We start from the raw sequence: 25525 nt of genomic DNA, 5'->3' as shown, positions 1-25525 counted from the left end.
GCTAAATTGATGCAGTTTGACACCGCTTTACACTGCCATGGCTCAATGCTATGGAATCCTGGGTCTTGTAGTTTTCCAAGGTCTTCACCTTTCTTTGCTAAAGGAAGCCAAACTACACATCCATAGCGTTGAGCCATGGCAATTAAAGTGGTATCAAGATGCATTAATTCTACAGTGTAAATACCCCCATAGAGGGACAGGGATTTGTGGCATGCTCTTAAGCATCTCATAGGCAACAAGTTGGCCTTGTGTATTAAATAGATGCCTGAACTAGATAAGTTTTTCATCCAAACGTGCATGATCTTATTCAATGCCTTTAAAGTACATTGTGTATGTAGCAGTGTCATATTTCTTTTTCCTTCACTGCTGTGTGTGGGGAAAGAAAACAAGACAAAAAATGGGGAGGGAAAACATAGGATATGCAGCTGTGTCATATTTCTTTCCTTAACTGTCTTTTTTTGTGTGTGGAAAGAAAACAAGACAGAAGATTTGGTGGAAAAATATAGGAGTGGAACATGATGACATCTATTAGATCTGAGGTTCTCAAACTTTGGTTCAGCAAGTGTTTTGAACTTCAGTTTCCAGGGCCCCCGACCAGTTTGGCCAATGGTCAGGGGTTCTGGAATCTGATGTCCAAAACACATTGACTGACTAAAGCAGTGGTTCTCAACCTGTGGGTCCCCAGATAGACACTGTGCGGTTTAGTGGAGGGTGTGTGGAGTTGTGTGTGTATGTGGGTGTGTACAATGAATAGACTCATCAACTGCTTAGGAAACTGAGCAGCTTTGGGCCCTTCATCTCAGCATAATGTGTAGCAGCCAGCAAATGATGCTTCCCACAGCAAGGTCTGAAAGATCATACCTTATGGATGACCAAAAGTCAAACTCAAGGCCCATGGGCCAAATCTGCCCCTCCATGTCATTTTACGCGGCTCTCCAAATCCTGGACTACAACTCCTGTATTCCTCATTGTTAGAGCTGATGGGAGTTGGGGTACAGTGACATCTGGAAGGCTGCGGTTTGCTCTATTTAGTCAGAATAGTGGGGTTTCAATTTAGATGCGATACTTGGAGATATGATGCCTGACATTAAAATGTCCTTTAACCTTTTCCCAACCTCGGAGACACAAGTGCTATTGGGTTGCAACCCCTATTATCCGCAGTCCGGATGATAGATAATAAAAAGTGATGGGAGTTGTTGTTCAATAACACCTGGGGACCCACATTTGGGGAAAACTAAAAAGTACCAGCAACTATGTAACAAAAATTATAGTTGGCCCTCTCTATCCACGGATTCTCCATCCATGGATTCAACAGCCCTTTGAAGGCAATCATTAGGCCAGTGGTTCGCAACCTGTGGGTCTCCAGATGTTTTGGCTTTCAACTCCCAGAAATCCTAACAGCTGGTAAACTGACTGGGATTTCTGGGTGTTGTAGGCCAAAACACCTGGGGACTCACAGGTTGAGAACCATTTCATTAGGCTGATGTGACCCTTGAGGAAAATGGGCTTGAGATAAATCAACAGGTGAGACTTGACGGCACACTCACTCAGTCTTGAGTCAGGAGACATGAGAAAGAGTATTTCATTTTCTATTAACTCTTTGCCATTTCCCTCTTTGGCATTGGTGTGGAACCATGAGTCCAAAGATGAGAGACCTTGTTTCTCCAGCAACCATGTGGGCCAGGATTGTGACCTCATCTCAGAGACATCTGCATAAAAATAGAGGTTATGGCCCATCTGTTTAGGAGGCCTTTTTAAAAATGCTGCCTTTACACATGTAAGTCTAGAAAGTTTAGTGAAAAATTCAATCCAAAAAAATTGGCTTTATTTATTTATTATTTATTTATTTCTGGTTCTTATACCCTGCCCTTCTCACCCCGAAGGGGGACTCAGGGCGGCTTACAAAAGCAAAGGCACAATTTGATGCCTGCATCATTTACTTTTCCAAGGGTCAATGTAAGTACTGTTGTGTAACTCTTAACGAAAAGGGGTTACTTGCTTAGGCGATCTCTTGTTGTCCAAGTAGGATGGCCCTCCAAGTGTAGTGTCTTGGCAGCGGATACATAGATGACTGTGGAGCCCTATTCTTGATCCACATGTTCTTCCACAGTGAGGACACTGGTTTCCAGTCGGAAGGCGGCCCCAGTCAGCTTGACGCTCCTTCCTCTTGGCACATTTCTCCGTTTCGCACTCCATTTGTGCCTCCTCAATTTCCGCAGCACTACTGGTCACAGCTGACCTCCAATTAGAGCACTCAAGGGCCAGGGCTTCCCAGTTCTTGGTGTCTATGCCACAGTTTTTAAGATTAGCTTTAAGCCCATCTTTAAATCTCTTTTCCTGTCCACCAACCTTTTGTTTTCCGTTATTGAGTTGAGAGTATAGTAACTGCTTTGGGAGATGGTAATCAGGCATTTGGACAGTGTAGCCAGTCCAGCAGAGTTGATGGTGTAGGAGCATCACTTCAGTGCTGGTGGTCTTTGCTTCTTCCAGCATGCTGACATTTGTCCACCGGACATTCCAAGAGATTTCCAGGATTTTTCGGGGGCAACACTGATGGAATCGTTCCAGAAGTTGAGTGTGACGTCTGTAGACAGTCCACATTTGGCAGGAGTATAACAGGGTTGGAAGGACAGTAGCTTTATAAACAAGCACCTTGGTCTCACTACGGATGTCCTGATCCTCAAACACTCCATGCTTCATTCAGAGAAATGCTGCACTTGCAGAGCTCAGGCGGTGTTGTATTTCAGTGTCAATGTTGACTTTTGTGGTGAGGTGGCTGCCAAGGTAGTGGAAATGGTCAACATTTTCTAATGTTACATCATCAAGCTGTATTTCTGGCATTGCAGAGGGATTGGCTGGTGACTGCTGGAAGAGCACTTTGGTTTTCTCTGTGTTCAATGAGAGTCCGAGCTTCTCATATGCTTGTGCAAAGCGTTTACAGTGGCTTGTAGATCGTCTTCTTCTGAATGCGCACAGACTATACTATCATCGGCATATTGGAGTTCCCCTTCTTTGATTAGAGTGACAAAAAGCAAGAGCTTAGTCTATTTCTGGGAGAACCTAAAAGAAAAGTGCTGCGATAGTAGGTGTGGGGGGGAATCAATGCTTCTTTTAGGTTCTCCCTGGATAGACTAAGCTGTTACGTCTCTGAGTGATGAATGGCTTTTTTGAATGCCTAGGCGGCTGTGGCTGACTTTCTTAGGCAGCACTGGCACTTTCCCCTTTCTGTGGAATGGTCTTGACTTATCATATTTAGATCCATAATTTTGGTCCTAAACCTTCTCCATATCACGTGGTTGGGTAGGAAACTTGCATGGAAGTACAATGAGATCAAGATGGGAATGGGTCCCAACTAAAATAGACTGAACACAATTTGCAGTTTATGTTTCTTTACAATGAACACTCTTCTCCTTTCCCTTCTTACAGGAAGCCACCATGTCCCACAAAGGATGCCTCAGCGTCATAAAGTACTTCCTCTTCATCTTCAACCTCTTCTTTTTTGTGAGTAATAGCTGGGTGCAGACTTGACGCTAGGCTAGAGAGATGCCTTGGTATGATTCCCATGTGCCTCACTTATGGGAGGGTGTCAAAAGATGAATGAAAGTTTGCAGCAGTATCTTATAATGTATGTTTATTTTAATCTCCTTTATCTCTGTCATCCTCTCCAGATGCTTGGAAGTCTTCTTTTCAGCTTTGGCTTATGGATCCTTTTTGACCGAAACAATTTTGCCTCTGTTCTTGGTGAGTCCAGAGGATTCTCTTAATCCCGTCAAATATATTTCTCTTTGCATCAAAATCCTAATATTCCTAAGATTTTCATAATACTACATTCTTGCCCTCTTAGCCCACTGGGAAAACCTGGGGCAAACAAGCAAACCAACAAACAAACAAAAGAACTCTGAAAACTGGGTTGTTGTAGGTTTTTTCGGGCTATATGGCCATGTTCTAGACGCATTCTCTCCTGACGTTTCGCCTGCATCTATGGCAAGCATCCTCAGAGGTAGTGAGGTCACTACCTCTGAGACCTCACTACCTCTGAGGATGCTTGCCATAGATGCAGGCGAAATGTCAGGAGAGGATGCCTCTAGAACATGGCCATATAGCCCGAAAAAAAACTACAACAACCCAGTGATTCCAGCCATGAAAGCCTTCGATAACTCTGAAAACATTTCAGATTTTTCATTTCCCAGTCTGTGATCATGTCTGCTCCTGTACCTTATCTTTTTAATATGGCACTTGTAGAAGATTTCAGATACTTTGGAAAGGATTGAAAGACGTTGTTGTTGTTGTTGTTGTTGTTGTTGTTATTATTATTATTATTTTGCAACAAAACTTCCAGACATCCTACTTCTGGGAATTATAATCAAGAAACTAACTTTTCCAAGTTCTGGGAAATTTCTCTATGGTAGTCAAATTTATTTTATTTATTTGCTGCATTTGTTGCATTTGCTGCATTTGTTGCATTTGTTGCATTTGCTGCATTTGTAGTCAAAGGAATGGGCCTCCTGTGGCACAGCGGGTTAAACCACTGAGATGCTGAACTTGCTGACCGAAAGATTGGCAGTTCAAATTTGAGGAGCAGGGTGAGCTCCCGCTATTAGCCCCATCTTCTACCAACCTATGAAAACATGCAAATATGAATAGATCAATAGGTACCGCTTAAGGAGGAAGCTAACAGTGCTCCATCATGCTGGCCACATGACCTTGGAGACATCTGTGGACTACGCTGGCTCTTCGGCTTAGAAGTGGAGATGAGTACCACCCCCCAGAGTCAGATACAACTAGATTTAATGTTTATCTTTTAGTCAAAGGAGTCTATTTTTGAAATAATCCTCACTACATTTGCCATCTTTGTTTCTGTTATAAGGTGGTCAAGATTGATTTGTCTGCTTCTCCTTCCCCAGGGTCATCATATTATGCCCTAAAAGTCTGGTCCTAATCCCAACCCTAACCCCAACCCCAGCAGTATCAGGTATTTGTGCCAAATTTGGTACAGTAAATGAAAATACATCCTGCACATCCTGCATATCAGATATTTACATTATGAATAGTAGCAAAAGTACGGTTGTGAAGTAGCAATGAAAATAATTTGATGGTTAGTGGTCACCACAACACGAGGAACTGTATTAACGGGTCGCAGCATTAGGAAGGTTGAGAACCAATGTGTTATAAGATGGTCACGATTGATTTGTCCGCTTCTCCTTCCCAGGGTCATCATATTATGCCCTAAAAGTCTGGTCCTATATCTTCTGTGGTGTTGGCATCCTCACAATGTTGATGGGTTTCCTTGGATGTCTAGGCTCCCTCAAGGAAATCAAGTGCATGCTGGGATTTGTAAGTATAATTTGGGGACAGGTTTTTGGAGCTTTCTAAGACCCAATTGAATTTAGAGCAAGGAATCTTGGGAGCTATGTTTTCTCTTGTTAAGAATTATTAGAAAACTGCCAATATTATAAATCTATGGCTTATAAATTGATTGGAAATATTTATGCCATTCTGTTCACGTATCTTACTATATTTTTGACCCTTCAATTACACTATGCAATGAAAGAGATAGAGAGAAGACTCAAATGACACAATGCCCACACAACATGCTCTTTTTCCTGAAAACTGCAGTTATGGGATACTTAAATAGAATTTCCTATTTGACATACATGCACTCTGTACTACATGATTTGTATATTTCGGTTTAGGATTTTCGTTTTGCTAGTCTTCCCTTATTTACATCTCTGTGCCATACCAACTGCATGCACCTCAGTGTTGCAAAATGTTTTGTTGCTTCGTTAGAAAAATGTCCCCAAAGCAGAACGGGATTAATCTGTAACAAAAGCTCTGCTAGATCAGACCAGAGGCCTATGTAATTCAGCATTCTGTGGTTTGTGAAAAGTGCAAAAGCCGGAAACTAGGAACCTGTTGTAAATACTCCCATTCTGAGCCACTGAATGCATTTTCCTTTATGGAATTTGTCCAGCTTTTAAAAAAGCAATCCAAAATAGGAATAATTACTATATCCTCTGGAAATAAATTCCATAGTTTTTCCATAGTAAATTCTATACGAATGTCCTGTGTTGAAGGACTACTTCCTTTTGTCTGCACTGGATCACCCAACATTCAGTTACAATAGAATCATAGAATTATAGAGTTGGAAGAGACCTCATGGGCCATCCAGTCCAACCTCCTGCTAAGAAGCAGGAATATTGCATTCAAAGCACCCCCTAGAGATGGCCATCCAGCCTCTGTTTAAAAGCTTCCAAAGAAGGAGCCTTCACCACACTCCGGGGCAGAGAGTTCCACTGCTGAACAGCTCTCACAGTCAGGAAGTTCTTCCTAATGTTCAGATGGAATCTCCTTTAAATGACCCTGATTTTCTAGCATCGTAAGGGGGACAATTATATATTCCTGTCTACTTTTCTCACACTATGTATGAAAGTTACTTCCTATATCAGGCAGTAACTTTCATATAAAGAGCCCCTGGTGGCGCAATGGGTTAAACCCTTGTGCAGGCTGGATTGCTGACTAAAAGGTTGGTGGTTTGAATCTGGAGAATGGGGTGAGCTCCCATCTGTCAGCTCCAGCTTCCCAAGAGGGGACATGAGAGACGCCTCCCATAGGATGGTAAAACATCCGGGTGTCCCCTGGGCAACATTCTTGCAGATGGCCAATTTCTCTCACATCAGAAGCGACTTGCAGTTTCTCAAGTCACTCCTGACACAAAAGGAAAAAAGGCTGCTTTTCCATAGATGGCTTTTGCCTAATATCTAGGTTGAAAACATCTGGCAAACCTGAAATATTACTCACCGCTGAAGACTATTTTAGATGAACCTCAGAAATATCTTGTTCCTTAAAAAAAGAGTGCCTCTCTGTTTCTTCTGAGTTCCTTTTTGTGTATGTACTTAATGACATATATTGTGACTTTTAGATGTCTCAATGCTGCTGTTTTATTTGACCTTGAGAGCGCTCTCTGGCATTTTTGGCATATATATTGTGTGGCTTTGTGTATTATACATATTTATACAAAACATGTGTGCATGTATACATGTGCATTTACATATGTAGATACAATCAACGGCAATAGTAAAACATTAAAGCTGGAATGAAAACTATTGAAGCATTGTTGAATCCCAGTTGCTTCATTTTGCTGTTCTCTTTTGTTTGTCAACAGTACTTCGCTTTCCTGCTCCTTCTTTTTATTGCTCAGATCACCATCGGAATCCTGATATACGTACAGCAAAACTCGGTGAGTTTGTATCACAAGTTCGGGGAGAAAGTATGCGTGTGACCTTGGTGTTTGTGTCTCGTGGAAAGTTTACTGCTAAGTATTTTTTCCACTCTGACAAATGAAAACATTCATGTACTTTCTCTCCTTTCCTGAGTTCATCGTTTTCCATCTTTCTGGAGGAAGGTTGTATTGCTAAGCTCCAAAAGATAATGTGTAGTTTATTGTTGACAATTTCCTGAATTTTTTAAAACAGAAATTAATATATTGCTTTATTCTTATTTTTTATATCCTGCCTCCCACAGTGTGGGACCCAAAATGGTTGACAACAGAGATTGCAAGGGAAATATAAATGTAATCGTTTAATTTTTAAAAAAATGTGGAAAAAATTGCAATCATAACCTTTTTGAAAAGGAAAAATGATGTTATATCAATTTGGCAAATGTGAATCTCCATGAACATCAGGAGACCACTTTTTGAAAACCACTAGTCAAGGAAAGGCATGGCCTTGTTAGATTAAAGTCAACCCTTTGAACAAGTGACGTTCACAAACATTCATGTAATGGCACACAGGTAACTCAGCTGTTAAACTGATAAACCATGTCTTTGAACTGCCAGGGACAAAGACATGCCACTGCACAAAAATATATTTGGCTAGCAGAGTTTTAACATGTTTCCTTGAAGTTGAAGTTGAAATTGTAGGTGCAGTTGCCCAAAAACACATAGTCTTCCCTGAAAACTCTTAGTTTAATATATGCACTCAAGAGATTTTTTAAAAAGCCCGAAGTCTTCTTTGAAAATAACATACCTTGTTTACTCACAAACATCTTGTATTAATTCACCATACAGGCACATTGTTATTAAAATTCAGTTACAGATAGGATGTAGTTTCTTTGTGTTGTGACCACAGGGTATCATTCTTAATAGTCTATAGTCCAAAGTCTTTAAGTACACATCTGACTGTGAGAGCCGTTCAGCAGTGGAACTCTCTGCCCCGGAGTGTGGTGGAGGCTCCTTCTTTGGAAGCTTTTAAACAGAGACTGGATGGCTATTTGTCAGGGGTGATTTGAATGCAATATTCCTGCTTCTTGGCAAGGGGTTGGACTGGATGGCCCATGAGGTCTCTTCCAACTCTTTGATTCTATGATTCTATGATCTTATGAAAGTCCAAACTGTATAATTGTACTCACTGCTTCTCAAAGCAAACATATAGTAAACTGTTCCAGCATAAGTCCAAAATGACATCTACTTCCATTGAAGTCCAAAAACATACTGATAACAAAATGGAGTCTTGAGTCTGAACATGCTCAGTACAATCACATGTCTGTAGCCCCTCCCACATCAAAGAGGTAAATCAAACTGGCAAGTCAACATATACATACAATACAGGTTAGCAAATATATTACTTTTACTTACTTACTTACTTAGTCAATCCCTTGTAGCTCGAGCAAGGTGGTCTTCCAGATATGGTGTCTTGGCGGTGGGTCTGTAGGTGGCTGTGGAGCCCTGTTTTTGACCTGCATGTTCTCTCTGGGTTTCCAGGTAGAAGGTGGTCCTGGTCAGGGTTGGCTTGATGTACCTTCCTCTTGGCATGTTTCTCCCTTTTGTCCTCTATTCATGTCTCTTTGAATTCTGCAGCACTGCTGGTCACAGCTGATCTCAAGTTAGAGCGCTTAAGGGCCGGGGCTTCCCAGTTCCCAATGTCTATGCCACAGATTTTAAGGATGGCTTTAAGCCCATCTTTAATTCTCTTTTCCTGTCCACCAATATTAAGTTTCCCGTACTTGAGTTGGGAGTATAGTAACTGCTTTGGGAGACAGTGATTGGGCATTCGGACAACGTGGCCAGTCCAGTGGAGTTGATGGCGGAGAAACATCACTTCAATGCTGATGGCCTTTGCTTCTTCCAGTACGCTGACATGTCAGCAAATATATACATTAACAAACAAATAGTGAAGGCTTGGAAGGTTGCTATTTCCAACAATTATCAGATCAAAACAGAGCTATATTTAGAACGGCTTAAATACATTTAAAAGAGGAAATAAATGGTGTCAGACCATGTATGCATATGAAAAAAACTATCCACAACATTCAGTTAATGGTTAAAACCCTATTTAAATAAAAGGGGTAGTGGGGAGGAGAAAGCAGATTAACATAGTCTTGCATGAGAGCTGCCACCAAAAAAAGCCCTATCTCATGTTCTCAGCAAACATGAGATCTTCCTGTGACAGCGATAAGACTGAGAGAAAGCCTTTTCTCCAAGCGAGGTTTGCAGAGTTTGTGCGCCATTTTTGAAGGTTTCTTTCTGCAAGAGGATTTTCACGGTAGAAGGAAAATATTCTCACCTCATTCACTTCCTGCGTGGTGATTTGGCTGAGATAGGAAGCCTCTGACGGAGAGGAAAATGTTCAGAATATGTGCTCTTCCGCTTTATGTGTGTGATACAAAAAGTTGTTCAGCAGTGGAACTCTCTGTTCCGGAGTGTGGCTGAGGCTCCTTATTTGGAGGCTTTTAAACAGAGGCTGGATGGCCATCTGTCGGGGATGCTTTGAATGCAATTATCCTGCTTCTTGGCAGTGGGTTGGATTGGATGGCCCACTCAATCATTCTATACTATTCTGCTGCTTCTCAAGGCCTTTTTCAATGCATGTGAAACAATGGGAGGGCAGAGGAGTAGCTGCGGCTCTCCCTTCCAAATCAGGACCATTAGAGGGTCTGTAATATCTTACAACATCAGTTGAGAATTAAAAATACAGTTCAGACATCCAAAAATGGGCAGGCAGAGTTGCCAAGGGAATATAAACACAGTAAGTATAAAAACTCTAGGAATGAATGATTTTTAATGTATCTAGAAAATTGGGAGACAGAAGAGGAATATCATTGGCAGGAGCAGTGTTGTTATTGAAGGATGCAAATATCAAGGTACTTTGGAAGGCTACCTTGCCCCTCCTGGGGACTTTGAAAGCTCATGCCCTCTCCTTTGTTCTCAAATATCAAAATGTTTGAAACTAAAATGCCCCTTAGTTAACATGAGAGACAGTGTTACCATATTGATTCCAGGCTTGGAATTGGGACAGTGTTTTATTGAATCTTTTAAGTTGATACGGGTTTTATATGATGTTTATGTAATTTGTTTATGTGGACTTTATTATTATTGTGTTATTTTGCTTATGTACCTCCAAGCCCCTAGCGGTGCAGTGGGTTAAACCACTGAGCTGCTGAACTTGCTGACCAAAAGGTCAGCGGTTCAAGTCCGGGGAGCGGGGTGAGCTCCTGCTGTTAGGCGCAACTTCTGCCAACCTAGAAGTTCAAAAACATGCAAACATGGGTAGATCAATAGGTATTACTTCTGTGGGAAGATAACAGTGCTCCATGCAGTCATGCTGGCCATATGACCTTGGAGGTGTCTACAAACAACGCTGGCTCTTCAGCTTAGAAATACAGAAGAGCACCACCCCTGAAAGTCAGACATGACTAGACTTAATGTCAAGAAGAAACCTTTACCCTTACCTTGTTGTATTTTATATGTTTGCACTTTTGGGTGCTTTTGTGAGAAGCTCCAAGTCCCTTCGGGGAGATGGTAGCGGGATATAAATAAAGATTTATTATTATTACTATTATTTACAGCATTTAATGTTTGCTGTTATTTGTTGTTAACCACCCTGAGTCCCCTCAGGGAGACAGGACAGGATATAAATAAAGTTATATTATATTATATTTTGTCGTGTAATATTATATTATATTATTATTGGGAATGGGAAAATAAATTATTTTTTAAATTATTTTTTAAAAGTTGTTTTTAAAGAAAATCTTCAGAACCAGTCCTGTGCTGCTACAGCAAACCTGCGAGCTTTATCTTCCCTATTTCTGGGGTAAACGATAATACTAATACTAATACTAAATAATAATAATAATAATAATGCTTTATTTATATCCAACCCCCTCTCCTCAAGGGGATTCAGGGCGGCTTGCAACAGGAGGAAACAATGTACATAGTATCAGTCACACTTACAATCCAAAAAAATGTTAAATCAAAACAAACAAATCAACAAAGACAAATCACAATACATAGAAGAGAAATAAATTTCCACTCTTGAGATCAGGCCACACTGATCAAGCCCAAATTTTTGCCCTGCTAGCCTAAGGAACTGGGTGGGGAAAGTATGACCCAGGCATGTGGAATTGAAGGGATTGTTCAGGCCAGGTGATTCTGCGCTCTCCTTTTCTTTTTTGCATGTGACTCACTGCTGGGAGAGGAATCGGGGATGAAACTCATGATAGGTGTGTCTCCCTCCAGAACTGGGTGTGAGGTTTATTTTGGCTGGAGGGACACGGGGCTCCTACGCTTCCCTGTTCCTCTGGTCCAGACTTCCTTACTCCTTTCCACACTTCAGACAGGTTTTAGGTTTGTATTAAACATTTCCGCCCGGGGCACACAAATCATTTATTGTGAGGGCTATTTTAACCATAAAAACAATCAACAACTTGTTGTTCTCCCCAGATGATGCTTTGATTATCTTAAAAAAAACCTAGGTCTGAAGCATGGAAAATGAGTTTCTTTGGACTATGTCTATATATCAACATGCCTTCGAAATCATAGGGTGTTTTTTAGGCATTTTCGTATTGCATTTTGCTAATTCCTTCTTCTGAAACAGAGCCTACAACGCTTGGTTTTCACAGGCAGCCTCTCATTCAAGTATTAACTGGGGGCCCTTCCACACTGCACCTATATTCCAGGATCTGATCCCAGATTATCTGCTTATCCCAGATTATCTAGTAATGTGGACTCATATACTCCAGTTTAAAGCGGATAATCTGGGATCAAATCTTGGGATATAGCGCAGTGTCAAAGGGACCTGAGGGAGATAGGGCGGACTATAAATAAAGTGTTGTTGTTGTTGTTGTTGTTGTTGTTATAGTATTATTATGGTGCGTAGTGTCCAAGATCAGATGAGATCTGGTTCCTTTGGGGTATTTAGGCTTGTAATTTCCCAAGAAACTCCAATTGGTATGACCAGTGACCTTAATAGTGGGTATTTTGTGGAGTCATTCTCCAAAAATGTACCTTTTCTGAGCACTGCCTGGGAATTCCATTTGAGACAGGGATAAGTAAAGTTCAGCTCATGGACTACATGTAGTTCCAAGGCAATTGTGTGACCCACTGGGAGCACAATTTATGGTGAATGTGGGGACATGATGATTACAGAAGACTTGGTAATCTACTCTTAGATTTGAAAGTCCTAGGCTTAAAAGAATTACTCTCAGAAGGTTTGGGAAGGCATTGCAATGCAACCCACCCCCCATAAACCAGTTTTTTCCCCTACCAGCAAGAATGGGATAATTGTGACTCTCGAGTTGGTACAACTAAAACTCCCCTCCAGCTTAACCAGCAGGTCTAGGAAGGATCTTGGAGCTGCAATGCAGCAACATCTGGAGGGTACTATGTTTCTGCCCCTTTATTTTAGCCTTCGATAGCTCCAAGATGAGAGGTGTAGTTGTGTGACTGCAACAAATACCAATTAACTAGCACTCTTTGCAGCCTGAAGGGAGGGTGGGAGAGATGTGGTTTTGTGATTGGCGCTATCAGTGCTCTGCAGAGCCAGTTCCTCATGGAAAGAGGCAAAATGGTTTGAAATTAAACTACTGGTAGTTTGGAAGCTCATGCCGTGAGTATGGATCCAGGGCAGACTTGCTACTCAATATGGTTATTAATCATTTTCACTCCTATTTTTGGTTTTAAGGAATTGGTGGAGAGTGGGCATTTGGATGTTTGCAGGTTTAATTGCAGATGCTTCTTTTGTCCGAACAAGGAATCAAAAGAGCTCTACAGTTTTAAAACAGCAATTCCTAACATTCCTCAGCAATATGCCATAGCCATTGGCTACACAGATGTTTACCATCTTGGCTGAGGGATTATTGGAGTTGGAATCCAGAAAAGTAACTTTCAGACTCTTTTCCTGTCTTTCTAGCCATGCCAGCCCAGGAAGATAGCATGGGAAACTGGGATCTGACATGATGATTACAGGAATGTAGTCATGCTTATGGGTCTGCAGTGGCGCAGCGGGTTAAACTGCTAAGCTGCAGAACTTGTGGCAAAATGAAAAAAACCACACGTAGTTCACCTCTTTACCAATCCACACACTGTCTTGCCAGAGAAAAGACATGCCACTCAGATGAACAGTAAAGAATAAGGTGTTTACTCTTTGTTATGCAGAGTAACATATGTACAGTCATGAGAACAGTTGCATTGACTTACACAGTGTCCTTTCAGAGAGATTCAAATGTTCCTTAGGTGTCCATGCGAAGGATCTTCTTACAGCAGCCGAGAAGTAAAAAGTACAAAACTCTCTTGCACTTAAACATGTAACTGATGCCAAAACTCCCAGGCTCGGCTAGCTACTGGGTGTGGCCCAAGCAATCAGCTTTGTGCTTTGCATTTTTCAGTTAACAAACTCACCGAACTGATTTTTATATGCTCCAAAAGAATTTGCTGACCGGAAGGTCGGCAGTTCGAATCCGCAGCACGGGGTGAGCTCCTGTCGTTAGCCCCAGCTTCAACCAACCTAGCAGTTCAAAAACATGCAAATATGAGTAGATCAACAGGTACCGCTCCAGCGGGAAGGTAACAGCACTTCATGCAGTCATGCCGGCCACGACCTAGGAGGCGTCTACGGACAACTCCAGCTCTTCGGCTTAGAAATGGAGATGAGCACCACCCTCCAGAGTTGGACATGACTGGAAACTTTTACCTTTATCTTTAATTATGCTTACTTTTGTGACTGTGGTAGATTCTCTGTAACTTTCCATTTCTGTTCCTATGCAGCTCAAGAAAACAGTTGGAGAATATGTAAATGACATAATCAAAACCTATGGAGCAAAAAGTTCCTACTCTGATCATGAGGAGAGCTGGGATTTTGTGCAAAAGCAGGTAAAAGGCTTCTGAAAGTCACCCATTATCAGCAGTATTTTAATGAGGCTGGATCCACCCTTATGCTAAGCAAGATCCAACCCATTCTCATTACATGGAAGACACCCATAACTACGAAACTCATAAAACTGCGGTTTCACCTACCTGTACCCAGGGGGGAAATAGTCTCCGTGTAGGAATTTGCTAGATCCTCCAAGCAATTCATTGGCACACCCTCCCTGGAAGTAACCATGGATCTGTCTTGAGGGATCTAGCAAATTCCTAACGAGGACACCTCTTTAGGAATCTCTATGTCCTCCAACACAACTACATGGTATGCTGGGACCAGAAGTGAGGTCATTCAATGGCGTCCACTCAAATCTATCGTTTCATGCAGTCACTGTCTGGCTGGGAACATATCTGCTGCAGATATGGAAGTTTTACTGTATTTGTGAGGAGCCCCCGGTGGCGCAGTAGGTTAAAGCACGGAGCTGCCGAACTTGCTGACCGAAAAGTCACGGATTCAAATCCAGGGAGCGGTGTGAGCTCCTGCTGTTAGCCCCAGCTTCTGCCAACCTAGCAGTTCGAAAACATGCAAATGTGAGTAGATCGGTAGGTACCACTCCGATGGGAAGGTAACAGCACACGATGCAGTCATGCTGGCCACATGACCTTGGAGGTGTCTACTGACAACGCCGGCTCTTCGGCATAGTAATGGAGATAAGCACCAATCCCCAGAGTCGGACATGGCTGGACTGAATGTCAGGGGAAAACCTTTACCTTTACCTACTGTATTTGTATTTATAACCTTCCTGCCTTCCGTAGTGGGACCTATTTAGAGATCTCCCATCCGCATACCAACCTGACCGAGATCTGCGTCATTGGTCTCACAGACGTATCTTGGTTCTTTTCTCTATAGTAGCTCTCATTCTCTCTTATGATAAGACAAAAGGCACAAGAGAGGGAAAAACACCAAGCACTACATCTCTCTGACACATAAGTAGAGAGAGATCTCAAAGCACACAGCACATACTCTCCATACTAAAGTCTAAGAAGGCAGTAGAAAAGTATCCGTTTTCAACAACAAATCAGAATGAGAGCAGAAAGAGAGCGAGAAGGAATAGATGCATTTCCAACTGTCATACAGGGAAACCCTCAGACTATTCTAATGCTAACTATGTACCTCGTTGAGGACTTGAGACTTGGGCAGTGTGGGGCTGAATTCCAACACAAGCCTGTGCAAGGAGCAGCTCTGACACCTCTCAGATGGGACAGTGTTCTCTCTGCTCCTCCACCTTCTCCTCCTCATTGTGTCCCCTTTTTCAAAATTCTAGCTCCAGTGTTGCGGATGGGCTTCTTACAGCGACTGGAAGGAGAACCCGAGAGTCCACAACTCCTCCGACCACTTCCCCTGTTCCTGTTATAATGCTTCTCAATCTAGTCCTCTGGAGATTAATCAGACTGCAAATGTGGAGCCTGAAGGCTTCTGCAAAGCTTTGGGCGAGTGGCCAGTCTACAAGGAGGTGAGAAGCGGAGTGGGGAGAAGATAATTCACACAACCTTATGGAACGTCCAGTTCTCTCCTTGAGTTGATGTTTTATGGCTGAGGGGGAGCCTGACAGACGTTTGGGAACTGCTTTGTGTGTAGGAAGAAGTAGATAGGGAGAGATATTCTTGTTTTCTCTGCAAAGAGGTGTGGAGGGGGAAAGAGGATGAGGACAGTATGGCGAAAGGACACACCGGCACACTCTTAGAGCTCAAGCTGGCCAATTAAATAACTTGCCAGGGCACTCAATTCAATGTAGACCAGGAAAAAGCAACCTTTGGAATTCACTGCCATATGATATAGTAAACTGTATTCATTAAAGTGGCTTTAAAATGTTTAGAGGGCTAACTGGAGCACTGCTGCTTAAATTGTGGGTCCCAACCCCAAATGAGGTCCCCTTAGCTCAGTATTAGGGTTGTGGAGTCCCCGGTGGCGCAGTGGGTTAAATCCCTGTGCCGGCAGGACTGAAGACCGACAGGTTGCAGGTTCAAATCCGGGGAGAGGCGGATGAGCTCCCTCTATCGGCTCCAGCTCCTAATGCAGGGACATGAGAGAAGCCTCCCACAAGGATGATAAAAACATCAAATCATCCGGGCGTCACCTGGGCAATGTCCTTGCAGACGGCCAATTCTCTCACACCAGAAGCGACTTGCAGTTTCTCAAGTAACTCCTGACATGACCAAAAAAAAGGTATTAGGGTTGCAAAAAAATTGGCAAAAGTAAAATGTTCCTGAAATTTACCTAGTTTCTGTTTAAGATATCAATGAACCTGTTAGCAACAACATGCCATGTTTACAGTGGACTCTGCAGAAAATGCTTCAGCTGTACTACAAAAAACAAACAAAAAAACAATAACAAAAACAAAAAGGGAAAATTGGCCTCTTTAACAAGCCTTGGAAAAGCTGGTTTATTATCAGTAAATGTTTGCTTTTATACCTATTGAATATACTTGAGTGTAAACCGACCTGAATATAAGTCGAGGCACCTAATTTTACCACAAAAAACCTGGGAAAACGTATTGACTCAAGTATAAGCCGAGGGTGGGAAATGCAGATACCAATAAAATTATATTAATTGAGGCATCAGTAGGTGAAATGTTTAGTAAAAGAATAAATGTAATAATAACAATAATAATATAGTAAAAGAATAATGTAATAATAATAATAGAGTAAAATTATGTAAATGTAACAATCACAATTATAATAATAAAAGAGTAAAAATAAATATAATAATAGAGTAAAAATGATGTAATAATAGCAATAATAATTAATAGATTCAAAAAAAATGGTAATACAGTAGAGTCTCGATTATCCAACATAAACGGGTCAGCAGAACATTGGATAAGTGAAAATGTTGAATAATAAGGAGGGGTTAAGGAAAATCTTATTAAATGTCAAATTACATCTTATTAAATGTCAAATTACATTATGATTTTACAAAACATAATGACAGAAAAAGCAGTTCAATACATGATAACATTATGTAGTAATTACTGTATTGATGAATTTAGCATCAAAACATCGCAATGTATTGTGGATCTAGGCAGGAGGCAGACTGCGTTGGATAATACAGAACGTTGGAAGAGTGAAGGTTGGATAAGCGGGACTCTGCTGTAATAACAATACTAAGTAGAGTAAAATAATAAATGTAATATTAAAAATAATAAATAGAGAAAAAATAAATGTAATAATAATAAGAGTAAAATTATGAAAATGTAATAATAATAATAAGTAGAATAAAATAATAAATGTAATCAAAATAATAATAACAAAAGTAAAATAATAAATAACTTTGATTTGAGTATAAGCCAAAGGGGGCTTTTTCAGCCTAAAAAAGGGGCTGAAAAACTTGGCTTTTACTCGAGTATATATGGTATTTTATATACCTGAGCTCACATAGAAATTTCTTTGCTGGAAAGGGGTCACAAGTAAAAAAAGTTTAAGAAGCCCTGGGCTAGAGGACTAAATGAAGGATAGGGTTAGCAAAGGCTAGCGGCTGGACTAATTGTATTAAGCTACATGTTCCAGATGGTCTGTCGTTGAAACCCAGAATTTAAAACCAGTTTTTGTCCCATTTGTAGGGCTGCATGCGTAGTGTTGAAGTCTGGGTAACCAATAATATCATCACCGTTGTGGGGATCTGCCTTGGCATTGCCCTCCTCGAGGTAAGAGATCTTGACTAGCAAAGCATCTGGGTTGGTGCAGTTGCAGGTCCACAGCTGGGAGGAACTTGGAGGAGTTCCTTTTTCAGACCACAGCTGAGGATTTCAAGCCCAATCCTGTTATTTTTGCCATTGAAAGTGAAAAATCACATATCTCTTTCCCCTGTCAGACAGTGAATATTGTGGTTACACAATAACAAGGGAAATGCCACATGTGCTACACCAAACTTATGGTGCCTTGTCTCATCCTATCTAACGCTTGGGCCAACGCTACTCCTCTAGGAGAAGCACAGAAATAGAAGATGGAGAATTATAAACAGCAGTGAGGAAAGTGTTGTTTCTTGCAGAAGTTACTACATAACCAAGAGTGCTTTTAGTATCAGGCAGGAGGGTGAATGTGACAATGCTGCAACACAAAGGAACGTCCTTTGAGAAGGTGCCCATTAATGGGAAGTGCCAGTTGTATAGCTCTAATCCTGGCCCCACAGTGCTGTTGCTTGACTGCTGAATTATGTGTATGTATGAACATGTGAAAGAAATGGAATCTGCAGCCTAAACTTTCGTTGTAGTTCCTCCAGCTGCTGTGCATGTTAATGATCAGTGCCATAGAGCACAGGGCCTTGCATAGTGGTGGCTCCCAGGAGATCCTCTACTTCTCTAGCAGGTGGAACATTTGAGTGTATTTGTATGCATGCATGGGTGTGTAGTAGGCCCTCCACTTTTGTGAGAGTTAGGTGAGAAGTGGGGGGGGGGGGAACAGAAATGAAAAAATACACTTTGTTTTAGACTGCGGGAAGAGTTCGCTCAGAATTCTAGGTCTTCCAAGGTTGGCCTTGGAGGACCCAGAAGGACACATCTGTACTGACAACTTAAGTCAGTCTCAAGCTGGTATTGAACAAAGCAGTTTTGCTGTGCAGGTGATTACATAGGACCAGTTGAAGACCCAGATGGTTGTTACACAAACCACAAAGTGCTTATGCGCATTAAGGGATTTCTTTTGAACACTTTCATGTCCATCCATAGAATCATAGAGTTGGAAGAGACCTCGTGGGCCATCCAGTCCAACCTCTGCCAAGAAGCAGGAAAGTCACAATCAAAGCGCCCCTGACAGATGGCCATCCAGCCTCTGTTTAAAAACCTCCAAAGAAGGAGCCTCCCACACACTCTGGGGCAGAGAGTTCCATTGCTGAGTGAGGAACTTCTTCCTAATCTTCAGATGGAACCTCTTTTCCTGTTGTTTGAAGCCATTGTTCCGCATCCTAGTCTCCAGAACAGCAGAAAACAAGCCTGCTCCCTCCTCCCTATGACTTTCCCTCACATCTTGATACATGGCCCTCATCATGTCTCCTCTCAGCCTTCTCTTCTTCAGGCTAAACATGCCCAGCTCTTTAAGCCGCTCCTCATAGGGCTTGTTCTCCATACCCTTGATTAGTCGCCCTCCTCTGGACACATTCCAGCTTGTCAACATCTCCCTTCAATTGCAGTGCCATTCATTGTCTACCACCTGCAGCTCAAACCTAGCTTTGATCTGTGCTAAATGGTCAGTGTAGATGAAGTCCTAGGCAGTTGTTCTCAACATGTGGGTCCTCGGATGTTTTGATCTTCAACTCCCAGAAATCCTAACAGCAGGCAAACTGGCTGGGATTTCTGGGAGTTGTAGTCCAAAAAACTTGGGGACCCACAGATTGAGATCCACTGTCCTAGAGATAATATATTAAGCAAATCTGTGAATAATCACGTCCACAAAAGCTAAACTCACAAATATGGAGGGCTGACTGTGTTCTCTTTTCTGGCATTCCTTTTTATATGCATTTTGTCTCCTAGCTTAACTGGATAGATGCATTATTCTATGTGTCATTTTTGTGGGTTGCATTTGCATGGCTTATGTGTGCCTTGGGATGTCCACCAGTGCTTCTTGTAGATGGGCAATTCTCTGGGTTTTCATGAACACAAATGAAAAGACCTTTCCAAACTAGTGCTCCCCAAAAGGGTTCAAATATCTCCAGCCAGCATGAGCTTTATCAGACTTAATCTTTCTGAGCAGAAGAGATTTCTCTATAGCTACCTGGATTGGAAGGAGCCCCCGGCGGTGCAGTGGGTTAAACCGCCAAAGGTCGCAGGTTCAAATCCTGGGAGCGACGTGAGCTCCCACTGTTAGTCCCAACTTCTGCCAACCTAGCCGTTCGAAAACATGCAAATGTCAGTAGATCAATAGGTACCGCTCTGGCGGGAAGGTAACAGCACTCCATGCAGTGATGCCGGCCACTGTTGGTCATCAGTCCTGCTGGCACAAGGGTTTAACCCACTGCACCACGGGGGGCTCCTATAGTTTATTAATTGAACTTGCAAATAATCAGATCCCTAAAAATGAAACCCAGAAATGTGGAGGGCTGACCATACTACTAACTCTCCCTGCTATGTTTACCTTTTTAATGACTATTTCTCAATCCCTCATTGCTGCACAGGGATTTCTACCTGGAGTACTGGCAAGGTAACTGGAGGGGATGTGGGAGGGCTGTGCTTTCTGCAAAATAGGGATTTAGCTGCTGCAAATCTCTCTCTTTCTTCTCAACACCTGCTCTTTTCCCCTGTTATTCTCTTTGCTGCTTGCAGGTAAAGGGCCTCTATCTGTCTTGTCTGCTGTTTGGTGAAGAGAGCTTTGGCGCCCCCAAGGGGCAAGGAGAGGAAGTGCACTTTGCATCTAAGCCCTGGGTCTAATTCTTCTGGGCAGCCAAGAGGGAGCCCTAGATAGCTAGAGACTGAGCACACAGCAAGGATCAATAAAGAACTTTAAAACACCAAAAAGCAACAGGTGGTTCACAGTGATGAGTGGAGTGATTCTTTCTAGGAGGGAGAAAATGGTCGAATCTGGCTTGCTCTGAATTTTCCAGGCTGTATGGCCATGTTCCAGAAGCATTCTCTCCTGACGTTTCGCCCACATCTATGGCAGGCATCCTCAGAGGTTGTGAGGTCTGTTGGAAACTAGGCAAGTGAGGTTTATATATCTGTGGAATGTCCAGGGTAGGAGAAAGAACTGTTGTCTGCTTGAGGCAAGTGTGAATGTTGCAATTGGCCACCTTGATTCGCATTGAATAGCCTTGCAGCTTCAAAGCCTGGCTGCTTCCTGCATGGGGAAATCCTTTGTTTGGATGGTGTTAGCTGGCCCTGATTGTTTCATGTCAGAAATTCTCCTGTTTCTTGAGAGTTTCTATTTATTTACTGTCCCTATATTAGATTTTTTTTTAATCATAGAGTTGGAAGAGACCTCGTGGGCCATCCAATCTAACCCCCTGCTAAGAAGCAGGAAAGTCACAATCAAAGCACCCCTAGCCAGATTTTGTGCATTTTCATAGTTTCCTCCTTTTTGTTGAAATTGTCCACATGCTTGTGTATTTCAATTGCTTCTCTATGTAGTCTGACATGGTGGTTGTTGGTGTGGTCCAGCATTTCTGTGTTCTCAAATATGTTGTGCCCAGGTTGGTTCATTTAATACTGCTATGGCTACCAGCATTTTTTAAAAAACTCTAAAATCAGGACAGTAAATAAAGAGCAACTCTAAAAAAAACAGAGGAATTCTGGACACGAAACAATCAGGACAAGCTAACACCTCCCAACAAATGGGTTGTAGGTTTTTTTGGGCAACATGGCCATGTTCTAGAGGCATTCTCTCCTGACGTTTCGCCTGCATCTATGGCAGGCATCCTCAGTGGATGCTTATCATAGATCCTACCTCTGAGGATGCTTGTCATAGATGTAGGCGAAACATCAGGAGAGAATGCCTCTAGAACATGGCCATATAGCCCAAAAAAACCTACAACAACCCAGTGATTCCAGCCATGAAAGCCTTCGACAATACACCTCCCAACAAATGATTCCCATAGGCAGGAAGCAGTCAGGCTTTGAAGCTGTAAGGCCATTCAAGGCTAATAAAGGTGGGCAATTGCAACATTCACACTTGCCTAAATCAGACAAGAGTTCTTGGACATTCCACAGATATATAAACCCTACTTGTCTAGTTTCCAACAGACCCCACAACCTCTGTGGATGCCTGCCATAGGTGTGGGTGAAATGTCAGGAGAGAATGCTTCTGGAACATGGCCATATAGCCTGGAAAACTCACAGCAACCCAATGATTCTGGCTGTGAAAGCCTTCGACAACACAATGGTAGAATTGTTATGCTTTTAATTACTACCAAAAAGATAGATCCCCTTCTTTCAAAGAGGTATGTTGTGTCGTTCGTCCTAATCTCTTCTGTGCCGCCTTTCTTCTTTATCTGTTTTGAACAGACTTCCTCAACTAGCCACCTTCCAGATGTTTTGGATAACAGCTCCCATTCACTCAGTGGGGCTGATGATTAGGGATTCTGGCAGCTTTGTCCAAAATTTCTGTACGTTTGCTGATTAGGGAAGGCTGATTGAAAGATTAAGAACCAGGGCTCACAATGAGCAGCATTTCCATATTCCAGGGATCACAATTGGTACCAAAAATAGAGATGGTGTCTTTGGATCTCCAGCAAGCCTCTTTCAAACCAGGATGGTAACATGATGTCCTTTAACAAGATCTCTCTCTTCCTACAGCTCTGCCTCATGACCCTGTCGATGTTTCTGTGTAGGACCATTGGCCCCAACTATGACAAGCTCGCCCGTTATTCCTAGGAGGCGACTCGCCAGTCCCCAAAGTCGGAAACCATTCCCTCAAATGAAGCCATTCCACTGCAGGGGATTTAAAACAGTGTTTTTGCATGGTGCCTTGGGAGGTTCCCTACCTAACCTTTGTTGTTGTTGTTGTTATCACCCATATCTTGGTAAATGAAACTTAACCTTCAGGAGAGCAACCAGCACCAGCAAAGAAATGGAGTGTTTACACCATACACCAGAGAGTATTCTGCTTCATGCAGCTACATGGATGTTTTGGTTCTTAGACAATTTCCAAAAACTATAAGCATGCTGCCATTTGCCTTGAGAAAAGATGTAACCTATCTCCAAAGTAAGATGCCATTCCTATGTTTTTCTCTCACTTGAATGCTCAAATTTTTAATATATGACTCTGGAATTGCTTCATCATAAGAAACCAGGGCCAGCTAACACCTCCCAAAAAGGATTCCCCCAGGTAGGAAGCAGCCAGGCTTTGAAACTGCAAGGCCATTCAGTGCAATTTGGGAAGCCATTCTGAGTCCTGCTATGGGTTGAGAAGGGTGGGGTACAAATATAGTAAATAAATAAACAAATGCTAATCAAAGTGGCCAATTTCAACATTCACATTTGCTTCCAACAGAGTTCCAAAGAGTTCTTTCTCCCACCCTGGACATTATTCCACAGATATATAAACCCCACTTGCCTAGTTTCCAACAGACCTCACAACCTCTGAGGATGCCTGCCATAGATGTGGGTGAAACATCAGGAGACAATGCTTCTGGAACATAGCCATTCAGCCCAGAAAACTCACAGCAACCCAATAAACAAAACTGTTTTGTAGGAAATTATCTGCACAGATGTTAGAATCTAAAAAGATAAAATGTGAAGTAACTGCAGAGTACAACTCCCACATCCATTGGGGATACATTCCCAGACTTCACATGGATATGTGAAACCTAAATAATAGCCAATCCTATTCAAATGAAGGATTTCTGGCCCTAGAAAACCATAGTTGTGCTGGAGGACCTAGAAAATGCCTAGAGAGGACACATTTTGTCAGATATAGATAAATGATGCTAGATATTGCTCTGCAGAGTCGGAGTTTGTACTGTGTTTTCCAGTTTTTATTAAGTTTACCTCTTTATTGAATTCCAAAATGGGATAAGACAGATGTACAGGTTAGAAGAGTTTATTCTTGCCTGAAATAAAACTGTATCTGCAATTAAGATTTATAGTGTCAATGTCCCATTGGATTAGCTGTAGCAATGAATCTAGTAGAGTAGAAGCTGTATTTTTTGAGCAATGCCTTTTGGGTGCACCTGGTTGAAACACTGAAATGTGTCCAGACCTGGCATTGATATGTTCTCTGACAATTTTGTTTCCAGAATTTGGAAAAATAGCTTTTTCAGACTATAAATCCCAGAATCCCCCTGCTCATACAGTCATATGTCATGCTAGTTGTGAAATTTTGGGAGTGCAAAAAGTACTTTTCCCCAATTTTGGTTTTGACCCATATCAGTGTTTATCTTGTGTTGCTGCCTCAAAGTCACTGTGATAGGCTCGCATGCTGCAAAAGTCTTATTTAATAGGGTTGGATTTCCCTTTAGATTCCTGAAAATGTTAATCAAGTACTTGTTGTATACTTTGGACCCCATGTCACTCTCATAGCTTGAAAATACCTTTTTCCACAATGATCGCTCTTCATGGACACAAAAACTCCAGTGCCTTTGGGTATTTCTGCAAAAGCCTTCTTCATCTAGATTGGCTGCAGGAAGGGTCAACAACCAGATTCCTGGTGTTTGTGTGGGATTCTTAAAACTGACCAAAAGTAAAGGACAAAGCCTTTGCTTGCATTGGACATATATGCACTGGTGCTGCTTTCTCATTGTTTCAATGGAGTTATGTCCATTGGTAACTGTGCAAAATAATTATGCTCAATTCAAAGACCGAGTAATTAGTTGTCATGAATTTATATTATATCGTACATGTCACGTCTTGCAGAACGATGAATGGGGAAGTCTACTTTTAACCTTTGCTGTATGTGTGTATTTATGTATATATTCTATATGGTTGTTTGATACAGTCAAACGGGGAAGGAAAACATGCCAAGAAGAGGAAGTAAGTGGAATGAGGTCCATGTACGATTTGACTTACCTCCTCTCAACATGTTGCCTTTTGTTCTTAAGATATTGGGGGCTTTGTGTTTGTTTTTAAAGTCTCCCATTTTGTAAATAAGTAATAAAAAAAAACTAGAATCCATCAACGAGCCTTTTTTGATTCATTGTACTTGGGAAGTATGGGAGACAAAACCCTAATACAACGGCTGCTAGAGGAACCCTGGTGGTGCAATGAGTTAAACCCTTTTGCTGGCTGAACTGCTGACCTGAAGGTCAGTGGTTTGAATCCAGGAGATGTAGTGAGTTCCCGTCTGTCAGCTCCAGCTTCCTATGGGATGGTAAAACATCCAGGTGTCCTTGCAGACAGCCAATTCTCTCACACCAGAAGTGTTTTACAATTTCTCAAACTGCTTCTCACATGGAAAAAAAGGCTACCAGAAAGAATAGTTAACAAATATTGGGTGATTTCAGGTATTAGAAACTTTGCAAGAACACTGCTTATCCTGAGATAGTATGCGGGCTCTCATTTCAAGAAAGAAAGTGTTTCATCATCAGATACATAACAAGATTAGTACACCGCAAACAAGATTAGTATGTTGGTTTTTGTATTGGATCACTCATCGGACACTTCCAAAGTGTCTAGGACTGTGATGTATCGACAAATAATGCATGCAGATGCAAGTAACGTGGGTTTTTGGATTGTTGATGTTGCAATCCCAGGTGACAGCAGGATTGAAGAGAAACAACTGGAAAAGCTGACACGATATAAGGATTTAAAGATCCAACTACAAAGGCTCTGGCACAAGCCACTCAGGATGGTCCCAGTGGTGGTCGGCACACTGGGTGCAGTGCCTAAAGACCATGGCCTGCACTTAAACACAATCGGTGCTGACAAAATTACCATCTGCCAGCTGAAGGCCACCTTACTGGGATCTGCATGCATT

The 25525-nt window shown here is 42.0% G+C and overlaps 1 protein-coding gene across 1 annotated transcript in view; it reads left to right on the top strand.

The window, feature by feature from the left end:
- CD37 (CD37 molecule) overlaps positions 1-24723 on the top strand; it is a 29269-nt gene extending 4546 nt beyond the window's left edge. The window contains exons 2-9 of the mRNA XM_060780499.2: positions 3427-3501; positions 3669-3741; positions 5210-5334; positions 7163-7237; positions 14039-14143; positions 15457-15645; positions 17749-17832; positions 22408-24723. Of these exons, the coding sequence (XP_060636482.2) occupies positions 3436-3501; positions 3669-3741; positions 5210-5334; positions 7163-7237; positions 14039-14143; positions 15457-15645; positions 17749-17832; positions 22408-22485 (795 nt within the window). The 5' untranslated portion in view covers positions 3427-3435 and the 3' untranslated portion in view covers positions 22486-24723. The remainder of the gene's footprint in view (positions 1-3426; positions 3502-3668; positions 3742-5209; positions 5335-7162; positions 7238-14038; positions 14144-15456; positions 15646-17748; positions 17833-22407) is intronic.
- The last annotated feature ends 802 nt before the right edge of the window (positions 24724-25525 follow it).

Source organism: Anolis sagrei, chromosome 6 (assembly GCF_037176765.1).
Source record: "Anolis sagrei isolate rAnoSag1 chromosome 6, rAnoSag1.mat, whole genome shotgun sequence".
Classification (NCBI taxonomy): domain Eukaryota; kingdom Metazoa; phylum Chordata; class Lepidosauria; order Squamata; family Dactyloidae; genus Anolis; species Anolis sagrei.
The sequence above is the reverse complement of the archived record's forward strand: the minus strand, read 5'-3'. Positions and strand labels throughout refer to the sequence as shown.